At 40.9% G+C, this 16,294-nt stretch overlaps 1 protein-coding gene across 2 annotated transcripts in view; it reads right to left on the bottom strand.

Annotated features, from left to right (window-relative positions):
• RNF216 (ring finger protein 216) overlaps positions 1-16,294 on the bottom strand; it is a 164,238-nt gene that overhangs the window by 123,171 nt on the left and 24,773 nt on the right. The window contains exons 3-4 of one of the 2 annotated variants that reach the window (XM_031013013.2): positions 12,131-12,264; positions 264-935 (exon numbers count right to left, since the gene is read on the bottom strand). In XM_031013013.2, coding sequence (XP_030868873.1) covers positions 264-935; positions 12,131-12,264 — 806 coding nt within the window. Of the gene's footprint in view, positions 1-263; positions 1,107-12,130; positions 12,265-16,294 lie in introns of both variants that reach the window. The other variant, XM_031013012.2, reaches the window with a different exon arrangement.

Consider the following 16,294-nt stretch of genomic DNA (forward strand, 5'->3'; position numbering starts at 1 on the left):
GACTGCAGGTATGACAGCACCAGGCCACCATGATATGCAGTTAGAATCCCAGAGAGCTTCCTGAAGGTTAAGTATAGTAAAGGAACCCTGATTCCATTTTCATGTCTTCAGAGTGTCTCTTCTATTCTGTACATCTAGATATATACTTCTTAGGAAAATGAAGTCCACGCATACCAACAACTTTCTTTTTTTTTTGCAATGAAAAAAAAAAAAACACCTCAGTATATGTAGTGTCTACATTTACTTGATAAAATAAAACTTACCGTTTCTTTCACTAGTAGTTCAACGAGCTCTTGATCTACCTCTGCAGCTTCTTGCCCCCAAATGTTTTCCAAATTGGGCTCTTGAGATTCTTGCATTGGAAAGGCTGGACCTGGCTCTTCATCATCAATTGCTAACTGTTGGTCTTCAAACTCTCCTAGAGGATGGGCAGGCTGAGGAGAAGAGGGGCCTGAAATCCCACCTTGCTGGGGTTCCGGCCTTGGAAAAGCGGGCCCTGGGAATTCATGCTGAAACAACAAGCGGCCCAGTTCTGCTTCAGGCTGCCGTTCCTGAGGAACAACCTGGTTTGTTATTTCACGGGGCTGTTGGTTCAGAGACTGGAAGTAAGGATGATCTAACCAGCAGTCTTCTTCGATGGCCTGATCATCTGCTAGAGCAGCTGACTCTCCTAGATTTGATAACAGCTCTGTCTCTGAGTCTTCGGATGACTGGTTCTGAGTTTCCAAAGGATCACTTTCTGTGTAAAGAAGGCTACCTTCTTCCAGGATGATGACTTTCTGCTCTGATCTGGGGTTGACAATGTCATTTGCTGCTTGGTTACGACTCGGTCCAGGCTTGGGTTCTCTTTCTGTTTGGCCACTTGGCTTAGTGAATTCAGAGATTCCAGGAGGCCCAAGATCCAGAAATCCACCGTAGTCATCCTCAGAATCATCCTGTGCCCCAGAATCAAACAATGGGTTGTTACACACTGAAAAATAGCTGCTCTTATCTGATTCAAATGCTGCTCTAGACTTTTTAGGCCTTTCTTCTCCCAACCTTTTCAGATCTTGCCACTGGGCAGCTGGTTTGATGAGATTGGGTCGTGATCTCTGAGGTTTATTTGTCTAAGAAAAAATGAAATTTTAATAATTCAATTTCTTTCCTATGCCTATCCCTCCTTATGTACTTATACTGAGCTTCCGAGATAGGACAGGAAAGAAACAAAAACACCCTCTCCCTCAACAATACCTATTCTTTACATTTATCTTAACACTGAAATTTGATTACACTATATACTATCTGTAAGAATCAAAGTAGTCATTCATAGATTAAAGCTTGAGATATAGTTTGAATTATAATTTATTTTTATTTTTGAGACACAGTTTTCCTCTGCTACCCAGGCTGGAGGGCAATGGTGTAATCTCGGCTCACTGCAACCTCTGCCTCCCGGGCTCAAGCAACTCTTGTGCTTCAGCCTCCCAAGTATCTGGGATAACAAAAATGTGCCAACATGTCCAGCTAATTTTTGTGTTTCTAATAGAGATGGGGTTTTGCCATGTTGGCCATGCTGGTCTCAAACTCCTGGCCTCAAGTGATCCGCCTCCCTCAGCCTCCCAAAGTGCTGGGATTACAGGCATGAGCCACTGAACCCAGCCCTGAATTATAATTTAACCTGAGACCACTAAAACAAAAATAACTCCACAGCAGATACAACAATGAAAGAATGCTAACACATCAGAAGAATAAGAAATGTTCAAAAAACATATAAAAAAATCTAAATCTCATTAGTAACTAGCAAAATGAAAAATTAAAACAAGACAGTATTTTTTTCCCTGTAAGACTGGCAAACTTTTAAATTAGATAATACCAAGCATTGGTGAGGATGGTGAAAAATCTTTTTTTTTTTTTTTGAGACAGAGTCTCGCTCTATCGCCCAGGCTGGAGTGCAATGGCATGATCTCAGCTCACTCCAACTTCTGCCTCCCAGGTTCAAGCAATTATCCTGCTGCAGCCTCCGGAGTAGCTGGGATTATAGGCGCACACCTCTACATCCAGCTAATTTTTGTATTTTTGTTAGAGACAGGGTTTTGCCATGTTGGCCAGGCTGGTCTTGAACTCCTGACCTCAGATGACTGGCCCACCTCAGCCTCCCAAAGTGCTGGGATTACAGGTGTGGGGCACTGCACTTGGCCGATGTGTGAAAATTCTTATACTATCATTTACTGCTGGTGAATTTAGGAGAGAAATTTGGCACTATTCATTAAAATAAAAAACGTAGGCCAGGTGTGGTGGCTCATGCCTGTAACCCCAGCATTCAGGGAGGCCAAGGCAAGCGGATCACGAGGTCAGGAGATCGAGACCATCCTGGTCAACATGGTGAAACCCCGTCTCTACTAAAAATACAAACATCATCTGGGCGTGGTGGCGTGTGCCTGCAATCCCAGCTACTCGGGAGGCTGACGGAGCAGAATTGCTTGAACCAGGGAGTCAAGAGGTTGCAGTGAGCCAAGATGGTACCACAGCACTCCAGCCTGGAGACAGAGCGAGACTGTCTCAAATAAATAAATAAATACACAAATACATAAATATAAATAAAAAATGTATGTCTGTCATCATTTTTTCATACTGTTCTATAAACTCTATCTAAAAAGTGCATATACAAGAATATTCAGCATAAACAGAAAAAAGCCTAGAGACATTGTGAAGTTTGTCCCTGAGTGAATGGTTAAATAAACTATTACTTATTTGTTCTACAAAATACTCTACAACTGACCCCTACCAAAAAAGAGGTAGCTCGGTCTGTACTGAAATGGAAAGCTTCACTAAGAAATGCCATTAAGTGAAGAAAAGCAAGCTGCAAAATCATACACAGAATGATTCCATTTACTTAAAATATGTCAATAAGACACAAACAAAATCATTTCTAAAAGTATGTATATGTACCCACATGTATATATACATGGATACATACAAATTCAAAGAAAAGACCCAGAAGGATACATGCTAAACTGGTAACAACAGTTCCTCTGGGAAGTCCCCAGAAGAAAGGAGATGGTGAATCTCAGGCTTTAGGGTGGGTCCCTGAGGACTACGCCACTGAAGTAAGGGCCAAGCTGGAAATACCCTGGACCTCCCAGGAACTGAATCCCAGCGTGGAGAGTTTAACTCCCTGAATGTGAGGTGCTGGTGCTCTTACTCTTCTTCAAGAAACCAATTAAGATCCTCTATAGAGAAACAACATCATACAGAATCCCAAAATTTTCGTATACAATGACTTACACTCAATCAAAAATAACTAGGCATACAAGAACTTAACGCAGCAACAGAAAATCAAAACGAGAAGTAACAGACAACAGAAACAAATATACAAGGGTTTCACACAGTGAAATTAACAACATGAATTCTAAAGCAACAGTTAGCATGTTTAGGGAAATCAAAGACAAGATTGAGAACTGCAGCCAAGAAGAACAAGAATCGAACGCAAATTCCAGAATGGAAAAATACAATAACTAATACAATAACTAAAAATACAATAACTGATGCTATATATGGATATATAGCATTTAAGTAAACACAGTTGAAGAGAGAAATTAGTGCATTGAAAGCCAGGTCAGAATAGCCATAGTAAGGCATAGACAAAATGGAACATTAGATAAGAGAACACGTCAAGAACAAAAAGGTCTTCAAAACACATAACTGGAGTTGTAGAAGAGAAGAAGCTGTTTCTTTGGTAGAGGAGGAGGAACGAAAACAAGGGAGGGAAGGGAAGGAAGGGGACACATAATGGTTAGTTCAAATAACCATTTGAACTAAAAAAGGCCCTAAGGAGTCACAGATTAAGACGAAGTAGAACAACAGTCTGTTTTGTTTAATTCTATAGAATATATTCAAAACCTCAAAGAATACACTGGTTCTGAAGACTCTAAAAAACAAACAAACAAACAAACAAACAAAAAACAACCCTCAAAGAAATAAAGAAAACTTCTGGCCAGGCACGGTTGGCTTATGCCTATAATCCCAGCACTTTGGGAGGCTGAGGCAGATGGATCACCTGAGGTCAGAAGTTTGAGACCAGCCTGACCAACATGGTGAAACCCCATCTCTACTAAAAATACAAAATTAGCTGGGAGTGGTAGCGCACGCCTGTAATCCCAGTTACTTGGGAGGCTGAGGCAGCAGAATCACTTGAACCTGGGAGGCAGAGGTTGCAGTGAGCCAAGATCGCGCCATTGCACTCCAGCCTGGGTGACAGAGCAAAACTCCCATCTCCAAAAAGAAAAAAAAAAAAAGAAAACTTCTAGACTTTTTATGAAGTCAGAATCATGCTTATAAAAAAAAAAACATGTCAACGATATCATACATACACACAAACCTACGGGCCAATCTCCACTTATAAGATCTACGGAGAAAACACTAATATTAGCAAATGGAATCCCTAGCAGCACATTACTACCACATTACAATGCCACAACCAAGGGGAGTCTTTTCAAAGACAATAACTTACCAACTAAGAGGTCAAGGAAGAAAAATCACATGACAATCTCTGTAAGATGCTGAAATTGAACGTAACAGAATCCTACATTCACTTCTAAACAAAATTTTTTAAGTCAAAGTAAATGACTAGTTCCTTAACATAACTAAAGAAATGGTATCTAAAGCAAAAAGGCACCATCACACTTAATGAAGAAACATTAAGTATTCCCATTTATGTCTGTGGCCATTCGTGCTCTTCTCTATCAACACTATTAAAATTTTTGAGGAAGTACCATAATATAATTAGACATGTGAAAGAAGTATAAAAATTGGAAAGACAGATCAGATGCAGGTTTTCAAGAAATTAAGAGTCAACTGAAAAATCACTACAGATAATAATGGTAAGGTGATTGAGTATAAAATTAATATAAAAAGCAACAAGGGCGGGGCACGGTGGCTCACGCCTGTAATCCCAGCACTTTGGGAGGCTGAGATGGGTGGATAACTTGAGGTCAAGAGTTAGAGACCAGCCTGACCAACATGGTGAAACCCCATCTCTACTAAAAACACAAAAATCAGCCAGGTGTGGTGGCACACACCTGTAATCCCAGCTACTCTCGGGAGGCTGAGGCAGGATAATTGCTTAAATTCGGGAGGTTGCAGTGAGCCGAGATCAGGCCACTGCACTCCAGCCTGGGTGATAGATTGAGACTGTCTTAAAAAAAAAAAAAAAAAAAGAGCAACGAGAACACTTACTCTCCATTTTGGAATGAAGCATCGCCTGATGCTAGACTCACAATAAAGACAGTTGAGATCCTTACACTAAATTTGTTGTAATTTTGTCCTTTGACAGGTCTGGCAACCCAAAGGGACAGAGACTGTTGATATCTTGAGGTAACTCAAGGAACACAGGAAAAACGACTAACTCCCTTTTTTGGGGAGTAACGTTTTCCTCACGGAGCTGCAAGTGTCGGAAGTCCTTCTCAGGTCTGAGCTCTGCTGCCTTTTTAGCACCTGGTCTCTTTGACTTTGAGGGTACCAAGGTTAGGCTGCACTGTGAGAGAGCATTTGACTTTGCAGTACCTAGGGTTAATCTGGGCTATGGCAGGGCACAGGACTTTTGGGAATGTGGGGGCTCACAAATCACTGGCAATAACTGTATTTTTTGCTCCCTCTTTGCAGAGGTCTTTACGGCTTGAGTCAAGCCCCCAAGATTATGGCCAGACAGAAATGTGGGTGCAACTCCATTTGCTGCTAGCATACAGGGGTGCAGTTTTAAAGCTAACTGATACCAGCTGTGTTGAGTGCAGGGAGGGTATAAACTCAGGCTTTTGGAATCTGTGGGTATGTGGATTCCTTTTCTTGCAGGCTTAGGTGAGGGAGGCCTCAGGTGTCTTGACTGAGTCAGATGGAAACTGCAAAGTGATTGGCTACGTAGGACATCTTGAAGCCAATGTCATCCCGGTCCTGAGATATACAAGGTCCAACATAAAAACAGCATCCCTAATTTCTAAAAATTGGAGTACTCTGCCTTCTGGTAGTCTTGCCTTTTCATGTATAAAACTTCTGGCTCCAGAAGCTACAAATAGTTACAGAAGTGGCAAAACTTTACCAAAACTAATTCAGAATTATGATGACCATGATGTGGAATGTTCCAGATGAAAAAGTGTTCATCCAAGAAATTCACTTGAATCCTAAGACTCCAAATTACACGGAGAGAACAAGATTCTTACTGGCATTCAGAAGCCTCAAAGAGACAACAGAATTCTAAAATAGCTTTTTTGAAAGATTAACTGCAAAAAGCTAATGAAAAACTAGAAATGCAAGATTACCTCCCACACCAAAGACAGATAAACTAATGTAACTCCTACTGCTCCCATTTTACCTGAATACTGCATCTACTCCTCAATATTCACAGTCTACTAACTCTGAGTTGCCTTTCTTCTCTGAAAAGAACAGTTCAACTGTTTCCTTATAAAACAGAACAACCTGAAAATGTAGCATGAAATTCCTGACTTACATGCTATGGATAAAAACAGGTCATAGTTTAAAAATGTCCTAAACCTGGGGAAGACTTTCAGACATTTTTTAAAGAATTCAGAGTCTTAATTATAACTTATGATCCTAGGATACCTGACTTATTACCAGCTAACACATGGTGGGACCAGGGGAAGGAGAGGGAGTAAAAACAGATAAAAGCAGCAGAAGCAGAATATTATTTTCCTAAGGATGATATTCAGGACCTGACAAGTACTATCCAGTCTACTTATGGGCAAGGCAAAGCCTGAAATATCAGACGTGACCCTTAGAAAGCCATTTCCAAAATGTTTCAGCTCTACGGTGTTATCTGAAAGCAAAATAGATGCCCCTTTATAAACTAAGACAGATCCTAAGGTTTTGTCTGTTTTTTAAAAATTAAAGACAAAGGTCATGCACGGTGGCACACACCTGTAATCCTAGCTACTCTGGAGGCTGAGGCACAAGAATCACTGAACCTGGGACGTGCATGTTGCAGTGAGTCAAGATTGCACCACTGCACCCCGGCCTGGGCAACAGGAGACTCCATCTCAAAAAAAAAAAAAAAAAAAAAAAAGGGAAAAAAAAAGAAAAAATAAATAATAACTAGATACAAGGTCCCAGGCTGAAGTATAGTGGCACAATCATAGCTCACTACAGCCTTGAATTCCTGGGCTCAAGTGATCCTCCTGCTAGGCCTCTCAAAGGACTGAGATTACAGGTTTTGAGCCACTGTGTCTGCCCTGACCCTTAAGGTTAAGGAAACAAAAATCACCTATGAGGTCAGGGTTCAGGGTGACTGGTACAGCAACTCCCTAAATTCCTATGCTCCAAGAAAAACCAAACTGTTGCTAAGCTCCCTACCAACAGGGGGTATCACGCAAATATCAGACCCCTCCCTAACTCTGATTTACAACCCAGAAACCCACTACAACTCTTAACACGGACAGAGGACTGGCCTTACAAACATCGTTTTCTGATAAACTACTACATATAGATCTTAAACCAGTTTCTGCCAGCTTATAGAGGCTGCACACAAACTGTCTTTGTGCCCTACAGTTCACCTTTTGAAGGAAAAAGCCAAATTCCACCTCATTTTAATGCTGAAACTCTACCCCAGGGAAGCTCTGGTTAGTCTTTGGCAGCCCTGAAGTCAGTAACTCATTAAGAAACAAGCTAAATTCCGATGAGCTGGGATTATAGGTGCTCACCACCATGCCCAGCTAATTTTTGTATTTTTAGTAGAGACGGGGTTTCACCATCTTGGCCAGGCTGGTCTTGAACTCTTGGCCTTGGCCTCCCAAAGTGCTGGGATTATAGGCGTGAGCCACTGTGTCCAGTTTCTTTATGATTTTCTTAACCTTTCCTCAGCTTACTTTATTATAAGAATGCAGTATATTTTATATATACACACACACACACACACACACACACACACACATAATATACTAACTAACGCATGTTAACCATGTTATTGGTCAACAGTATGCTATTAGTAGTTAAGTAGTTATTAAGTAGTACTAAGTAGTTAAGGCTTTGGTCAACAGTATGCTATTAGTGCTTAAGTTTTTGGGGAGTCAAAAGTTATATGCAGATTTTAAACTGCACAGGGGTTGGCACCCCTAACCACCATGTTGTTTAAGTGTAAACTGTATTTGAAAACTGGCAAATAAAGAATTTTAACGAAGGCTATAAGATCTGCTTCTCTGTGTCTCTGTGTCTATATATGCATTATGTGTGTGTGGTATTTCTCTACCAAAATATATGAGAGAACTCTGATAATTGGTTTAAGGAAAAAGCAAGCACTTCAATCTTTTATCAGAAAAACAGGACCTAACTCCAATGCCTTTTAGTTCACGTGACTTAGGTATTTTTGGTAAGTAAGACCATTTGGAAAACAGCTGTGTTCTGATCAGCTAAAATGCCCATGTATTTTTTTTTTGAGACAGGGTCTCCCTCTGTCATACAGGCTAGAGTGCAGTGGCGTGATCTTGGCTCACTGCAACCTCCATCTCCTGGGTTTAAGCGATTCTACTGCCTCAGCCTCCTGAGTAGCTGGAATTACAGGCACGTGCCACCATGCCTGGTTAATTTTTGTATTTTTAGTAGAGACGAGGTTTCACCATGTTGGCCAGGCTGGTCTCGAACTCCTGACCTCAAGTAATCCACTCCCCTCGGCCTCCCAAAGTGCTGGGATTACAGGCGCGAGCCACCGCGTCAGGCCTATATGGATGTTTTTTATATTCCAAGATTATATAAAGTTCCTAGAAATCTGATATGTCTTAGTATAAATGCTATCAGTCATAACTTTGGTTCAGAAATAACTAAATTTCCTTGTCAACTGTGTCATTATAATGAACTCTCATCAGGTTTTTAACCACAGCCATTTTAAGTCTTGCTGTCCACAGTTATTTTGTTCTGACACTTTCTGAAAGCTCTTTGCAAGCAATTATAATCCTAAAGTGCTGTGTGTTCAAAGATACATATGCGAAAAATGAAATGAACTCTGACAAATACAAGTTTGAGTCCATACTATCGGACTAAATATCCAAAATTCTAATGAAGAAACTAATGGATTTGTGTAACTGCTAACCAAGATCAAACAGCAAAAATTAATTACATGAGACTGAATTGATAAAAGAAGAATCATGGGTTTTTATGGCTTCTTTATTTGAAACACTGCTGGTTCTTTTAATGTTTTGTTTTCCAGATTTAAGGAAACTTTTTTCTTTTAAGGTTATTATAGCTTATAGCAATTTGGTATACTTTTATAATAAAAATAAAAATATTTGCTTTTCCTCCCAACAGGATCCCTCCAGAATTTGCAAACTATTCATAAGTATTATTTTTATGGCAATATCATTATTTGCATATCTGTCCTTTTAATAAAAGGACACAACTGCAAACTGGTTATGTTACCAAGGCTTTGACTGGAATGCCATATTTCAAAATGTGCAAACAATGCCTGGCTTTAAGCGTTCCCTGTCTTACAGTGAGTAAATCTGTCTCTTCCTGGCAGGCTCAGGAACCTCCAGATGCTGGATACAGCACACAAAGACTAATGTCTGCCCTGGTTTGGTTTCCTAGCAGAGACATTTTTTAAAGACCAATTTGAGATTCCTCATCAAAATTTCCAGCAAAGCAAATTTAAATATGTACTTTCAAATATGTGGTTAGTCAGGCAAACTGGTCTTACTGTGATTATCTTTGGTAGAAATGGGAGTGACTTAAAGAGGAAAATTACATTTCAAAAGAAAACTCCAGTACGCCTGTTATTTAGATTGCAGCACTGTTCATTGAGTTTTTATTATCTACCTGTACACAGCACTGAATTCTGAATTTTTAGTTTTCTCTAATATCTGGCTACGACTATCCAATGAAGGAGAATTGCTTAGTTCCTGAAGCCCTATAAGCTGAAGCTGGACAAATCTATGTAAATCGCAAGGAATAAGTCTCTTGCCTAATGCATGGGCCACAGAGAGTTCACTAGGATGGCCAATGCCACAACCAGAGACATTCACAACAGCAAACCACATCGGAGCAAGACTCCCCCTCATAATGTGAGACTCTTACTCTCCTTAATCTTTCCTTACTTATGCCTCTCACGTGGCAGGACAACGTTGCAGTGAAAATTTCACCATCAGTAGTAGCCTCTGCAGGTAACCTGCATTCCCCGCTTTAATTTAACCCAGTCATGGGATGCGAGATTACCTACTAACTCAACAGAGAAGAATCTGTGCAGTTGATGGCGCTTCTTGCTGCACACAGATAAAACACAGCAGGTATTGCAGAGCAGACTACTTGGTTAAAGCAAGGTAGACTCCTTGTCTAGCTATTTGGTTTTAGTTGGGGCCCTAGCCGAGGAGCATCCTCCACCCAAACTCTGGGTATTACCCTACTTAAAGTCCTAACAGCAGTCTCCCTGGTGTGCTGTGCGCCCTCAGAAAGTTTTAAATGTTTCCATACAGCTACCTGTCAAATGCCAAATGGTCTTTCCCCAGCTGGAACAAAAAAAAAAAAAAGTGTGATAATGAGGACACCAGAACCTATAAAGTATATGCTAGGACCAGAAACCCAAAATGATGGTAACTGAGAGTGGCACTGATGCCCAAAGGTTTGGTCAGGTCCTGGGTGAAAGCCTAACAAAAAGGGATGAATTGTTAAATAAAAATTATAGGAGGCCACTGTTTTGGACTAAGTGTGTGCACTAGACCCCAAAAGACCAGACTAAAACTCAAAACGGAAGCATCCATGTAAGTTTCATACTACCAAACCTAAACCTGGGAAGTTCATTTGATCTTCCTAGAAATTGAAAGAAAGAGTGAACAACCAGTTTCTTAAACAGGGCAGTTTAAATCTTCATTGGAAATCATAATGAATTTCCCTCTGCTTTAATCCTTATACAGGAAAGGTGGCCTGAAGCAGCCTGATGTTAACTCATCAGTTATTTTTCTCTTTTCTGTCTCCCTGTCCCAGCCTGACAAGAAAAGTAACTTTGAAAGGACTTTGCTTCTGCTCTCTTCAGCCCTTCTTTGTCTATAAAGCCAGCCACTTCTCCTCAGCTTAGTGGAACACCTACTGAATTTTATGGAAGGAAGTGTTCCTTGGTTCTAGAACCACAATAAAGCCAACTGGGATCTTTAAACTAAAAAAAAAAAAAAAAGCAACAGATTTGTAGTTTAAAAAAAACAGTTTACAAGTACAATGAAAGGGCCGGGCATAGTGGCTCACGCCTATAATCCCAGCACTTTGGGAGGCTGAGGGGGGCGGATCACGAGGTCAGGAGTTCAAGACCAGCCTGGCCAAGATGGTTAAACCCATCTCTACTAAAAATACAAAAATTAGCCAGGCGTGGTGGTGGGTGCCTGTAATCACAGCTACTCGGGAGGCTGAGACAGGAGAATTGCTTGAAACCACAAGGCGGAGGTTGCAGTGAGCCGAGATCGCGCCACTGCACTCCAGTCTGGGCAAAAGAGCGAAACTCCATCTCAAAAAAATAAAAAAAATGAAAGTACAATGAAAGAAAAGATGTCAGTCACAAAAGCAACAGAAAATATAAAATAACCAAGAAAAACAAAAAATGCTTAAGATCTATATTAAGAAAAATTCAAAATGCTTTCTGGCTGAGGAATATTAAAGAAGTCTTGACTATATGAAAAGACAAAATTTGTTCTTGGTTAGAAAGAGCAGTATCATAAAAATTGCTCTATAAATATAACAGGAAGATTTGTTTTGGATTAAGCAAACTGATTATATATATATATATCTTTATTTATATTTTGGAACTAAAGAAGTTGATTGTAAAATCCATATAAAAATTTAAGTGCAAGAATATCCAGGATGATTCTGAAAAATGTGGGATAATATGGAAAGAATAAGGCCAATCCAACAGTAAGATACACTATAATGTTGTAGCAATGACAACAGTGAAATCTGGTGCATTAATAGTCAGATGGAACAATGGTGCAGATATTCAATCCAGAAACAGACTGAAACATACAGCTTCTAAATCTAAGGGTACATGAGGTAGAATGGAAAAGGGGCTGTTCTCAGAACAAGTACAAGAGGTGCTGTTCTACAACAAGGCCCACAAGAGTGGCTGAAAAATCAGATCACCAACTTGCAATAATGTCTCATTGTAAGTTTAAAGAAAACTCACTTCTGTCAGGATGACATCATCATCCAGGTCCTCTTCTTCATGCTGCTGAGGAGCTGGGGTGACCAGCATTGGAATCCTTTCCTCATCTGAGGAGTCAGATATGGTGATGGGCCCATCTCTGAGATTGATCCACTCTACAGGAAAGCAGAGAACACTGTTACTGGGAGGTTGGCACTATCACATCCAACTCTTTAAGTTTGTCCTGACAGGGGTACAGCCTAAAGCCAACTTCATGGCTACTAGTGTAACGTACCTCCTCAAGCAGCCTGTGCACTTAAGCATTAAGAGCCATGTTTCTATGCTGACTTTTGCCAATAACACATTTTGGGAACTGCTAGAGAACATCTAACAATTACTATGCTCAAGATTATCAACTTTTTCTCATACTAGGTTGGAGAAATCTGTTTACAAAATTTTCTTGACTGCCAATTTCTTTAAAGTGAAATAATGGTCTCCCAATCCATCTCTATTCCTCCTGGGAATAAATGTCTATTTTATTTAAATTGTTTGGTCTGAAAAAATTATCACTCAAAAAATAGTAAAATTTTAATTGTTTAAAATATTGAAATTTGCTCATCTTAAACACAAACTTTAAGAATCATTTAAGCAAACCTATTTCAATGCTTTAGTCAAGCACCCATTTAGCATCGATGACAGTCAGCAATTTAACTTTCCAAGTTTCCTTTAAAATATATATAATCTAACCATCTAGATGTAGTAATTCTATTCAAGGTTTTTACTTCCTTTTATCAATTTGAAAACAGGCCATGTTTGATATGAATTACTGGGTAACACAAACTGGTATTTTTTCCTGTCTAGTTCCATGGGAATATCAAAGGTTAAGAGTGACAATTTTAAAAAAAAGCATTGGCCGGGAGCAGTGGCTCACGCCTGTAATCCCAGCACTTTGGGAGGCCGAGGTGGGTGGATCATGAGATCAGGAGTTTGAGACCAGCCAGACCAACACGGTGAAACACCGTCTCTACTAAAAATACAAAAATTAGCCATGCGTGGTGGCGCATGCCTGTAATCCCAGCTATTCGGGAGGCTGAGGCAGGAGAATCGTTTGAACTCGGGAGGCAGAGGTTGCAGTGAGCTGAGATGGCAACACTGCACTCTAGCCTGGGTGACAGAGTGAGACCCCATCTCAAATTTAAAAAAAAATGCATTAACTGACCTAAAAGAACAGAAGAAGAAAGAGAAAGAAACGAAACGAAGCACCTCATCACTGCAATTTTTGAAATTCTTCCATTAAAGCTGTAATGTTTTTCTTTTGTGTGGTGTGTGTGTGTCTGTGTGTGTGTGTGTGTGTGTGTGTGCGCGTGTTTGTCTGGGACAGGGTCTTGCTCTATTGCCCAGACTGCAGTACAATGGTGCGATCATAGCTCACTGCAGCTTCAACCTCCTAGGCTCAAGCAATCCTCCCATGTCAGCTTCCCAAGTAGCTAGGACAACAGGTGCACACTACTTTGAACAGTTACTTAAAAAAAATTTTTTTTTTGTAGAGATGGAGTCTCACTATGTTCCTATGCTGGCCTTGAACTCCTGGCCTCAAGTGCTCCTCCCACCTCGGCCTCCCAAGAAGTCAATGGGATGACAGGCATGAGCCACCATGCCTGACTTAATTGTGGATTTTTAAGGATGAGGAGTTGCCAAGCTCCTCACTTAGCCATTTCAGAAGACACATGCTATCGGGGATCATTCTGAAGAGATACTGAGCAAAGAAAAGCTCTAGCCATTGGTACATGAGGCACAGGAGTCAAGAGAGAAAATGTACACCACTGAAAATGGCCAAAGTGAGTAAGACCCCTGCACCCGCAGGAAATTGTAGATTCCTCTCTTGAAGAACTGACCCAAGAAAAAGACACACAATCTTGGTGTACCCAGTGAAAAAGTTGGTTTAGGCTGGGCACGGTGGCTCACGCCTGTAATCCCAGAACTTTGGGAGGCCTAGACAGGCAGATCACTTGAGGCCAGGAGTTCGAGACGAGCCTGGCCAACATGGTAAAACCCCATCTCTACTACAAATACAAAAATTAGCCAGGTGTGGTGCCATGCAACTGTAATCCCAGCTACCTGGGAGACTGAGGCAGGAGAATCGCTTTAACCTGGGAGATGGAGGCTGCAGTAAGCCAAGATCATGCCACTGCACTCCAGCCTGGGTGCTAGAGCAAGACCCTATCTCAGGCTAAAAAAAAAGGAAAGAAGGGAGGGAGGGAGGGAACTGAAGGAAAGGAAGGAAAGGAGAAGAGAGGAGGAAAGGAAGGAAAGGAAGGAAAGGAGGGAAAGGAAAGAGGGAGGGAGGCAGGAAGGAAAGAAGGAAGGAGAAAGGAAGGAAAGAGAGGAAAGGAAGAAGGAAGGAAGGAAGGGAGGGAAGGAAGGAAGGGAGGGAAGGATGAAAGGAAGGAAGGAAGGAAGGAAGGAAGGAAGGAACCTATCACCTTATAATAAAGTCCAGTGTTTGACAAGATACCACACAACACATCACATGTAAGGTTCCAATTCGCTTGTCAAAGTATACTTAAAAAAAATTTAAAGAATAACACAGCATGGTCTATAAATCAAGTGTACAAGCTCTATGAATTAATACAAAAGGGCCATCTGTGTATAATCACCACCACAAGGTCAGGAAATATTTCTAGCACATTAGTAGCCCCCTTGTGCTTTCTCCCAATTTCTGCTCTCCTTTGTCCTCAAAGGGAGGATTTCTAATTGCGCAGATAAGTTTTGCATGTTTTTGAGTATATATTCTTCTCTTTCTTGCAAATAATGTTTGAGATACATCCATACTGCATGCTGTTATAATTCTTTGTTGTATATAATCCACTATATGAATATAACATAAATTATTCCTTCTTCTGTTGATAGACATTTGAGTATGTGGCAGTTTAGGCTACTGTGGATAATGGTATTGTGAACATTCTTGTGCAAGTCTTTGGTGTACTCATTTTAGTTGGATACATTCTAGGAGTGGAAATGCTGAATCATGGGGTAAGCATATGCTCCATTTTGGCAGATAACACTAAACAAATTTTCCAAATTGTACCAATTTACACTCCCATCTGCAGTGTAGGATAGTATGTTGCTTCACGTCCTTATGGGAACACAATCATGCTCATTCATTTATATACTGTCTATAGATTCTGATATGGTTTGGCTGTGTCCCCACCAAAAATCTCATCTTGAATTGTAATCCCATAATCCCCACAAGTCAAGAGCGGGACAGGTGGAGGTAATCGGATCATGGGGGCAGTTTCCCCCATTCTGCTCTCGTGATAGTGAGTGAGTCTTGAGGTGTCCGATGGTTTTATATGCACTGGCATTTCCCCTGCTTGCACTCACTCCATCCTGCCTCCTGAGAAGGTGCCTGCTTCTCCTTTGCCTTTCGCCATGACAGTAATTTTCCTGAGGCCTTCCCAGCAATGTGGAACTGTGAGTCAATTAAACCTCTTTCCTTCATAAATTACCCAGTCTCAGGCATTTCTTCCTAGCAGTGTGAAAGCAGACTAATACAGTTGCTTTCATGCTACAATGGTATAGCTGAATAGTTGCAACAGAAACCACACGGCCCGCGAGGCTAAAATATTAACTACTTAGCTCTTTAAATTTGCTGAGCCCTAGTTATCTTGGCTCCCTGCAACCTCCGCCTCCTGGGTTCAAGCGATTCTCAGGCCTCAGCCTCCTGAGTAGCTGGGATTACAGGCTTCCAACACCACGCCCGGCTAATTTTTGTATTTTTAGTAGAGATGGGGTTTCCCCATGTTGGCTAGGCTGGGTTTGTTTTTGTTTTGTTTTTTGTTTTTGCGACAGGGTCGCTCTCTGTTGCCCAGGCTAGAGTACAATAGCATGAACACAAGTTCTCTGCAGCCTTGACCTACTGGGTTCAAGTGACCCTCCCATCTTGGTATCCCAAGTACCTGGGACCTGGTAAACCCAAGACCACCATACCCAGCTAAATTTTTTATATTTAATTTTTTGCAGACATGAGAATCTCACCATGTTGCCCAGGCTGGCCTCGCAATCCTAGGCTCAAGTTATCCTCCCACTTTGGCCTTCCAAAGTGCTGGCATTACAAGCATGAGCCACTGTGCCTGGATGAGCTTTTTACTTCTTGTCTAATGTATTTTAGGCCATAAGTTTTCCTCAAAACATGGCATTACATGT

Source organism: Gorilla gorilla, chromosome 6 (assembly GCF_029281585.2).
Source record: "Gorilla gorilla gorilla isolate KB3781 chromosome 6, NHGRI_mGorGor1-v2.1_pri, whole genome shotgun sequence".
Lineage (NCBI taxonomy): Eukaryota > Metazoa > Chordata > Mammalia > Primates > Hominidae > Gorilla > Gorilla gorilla.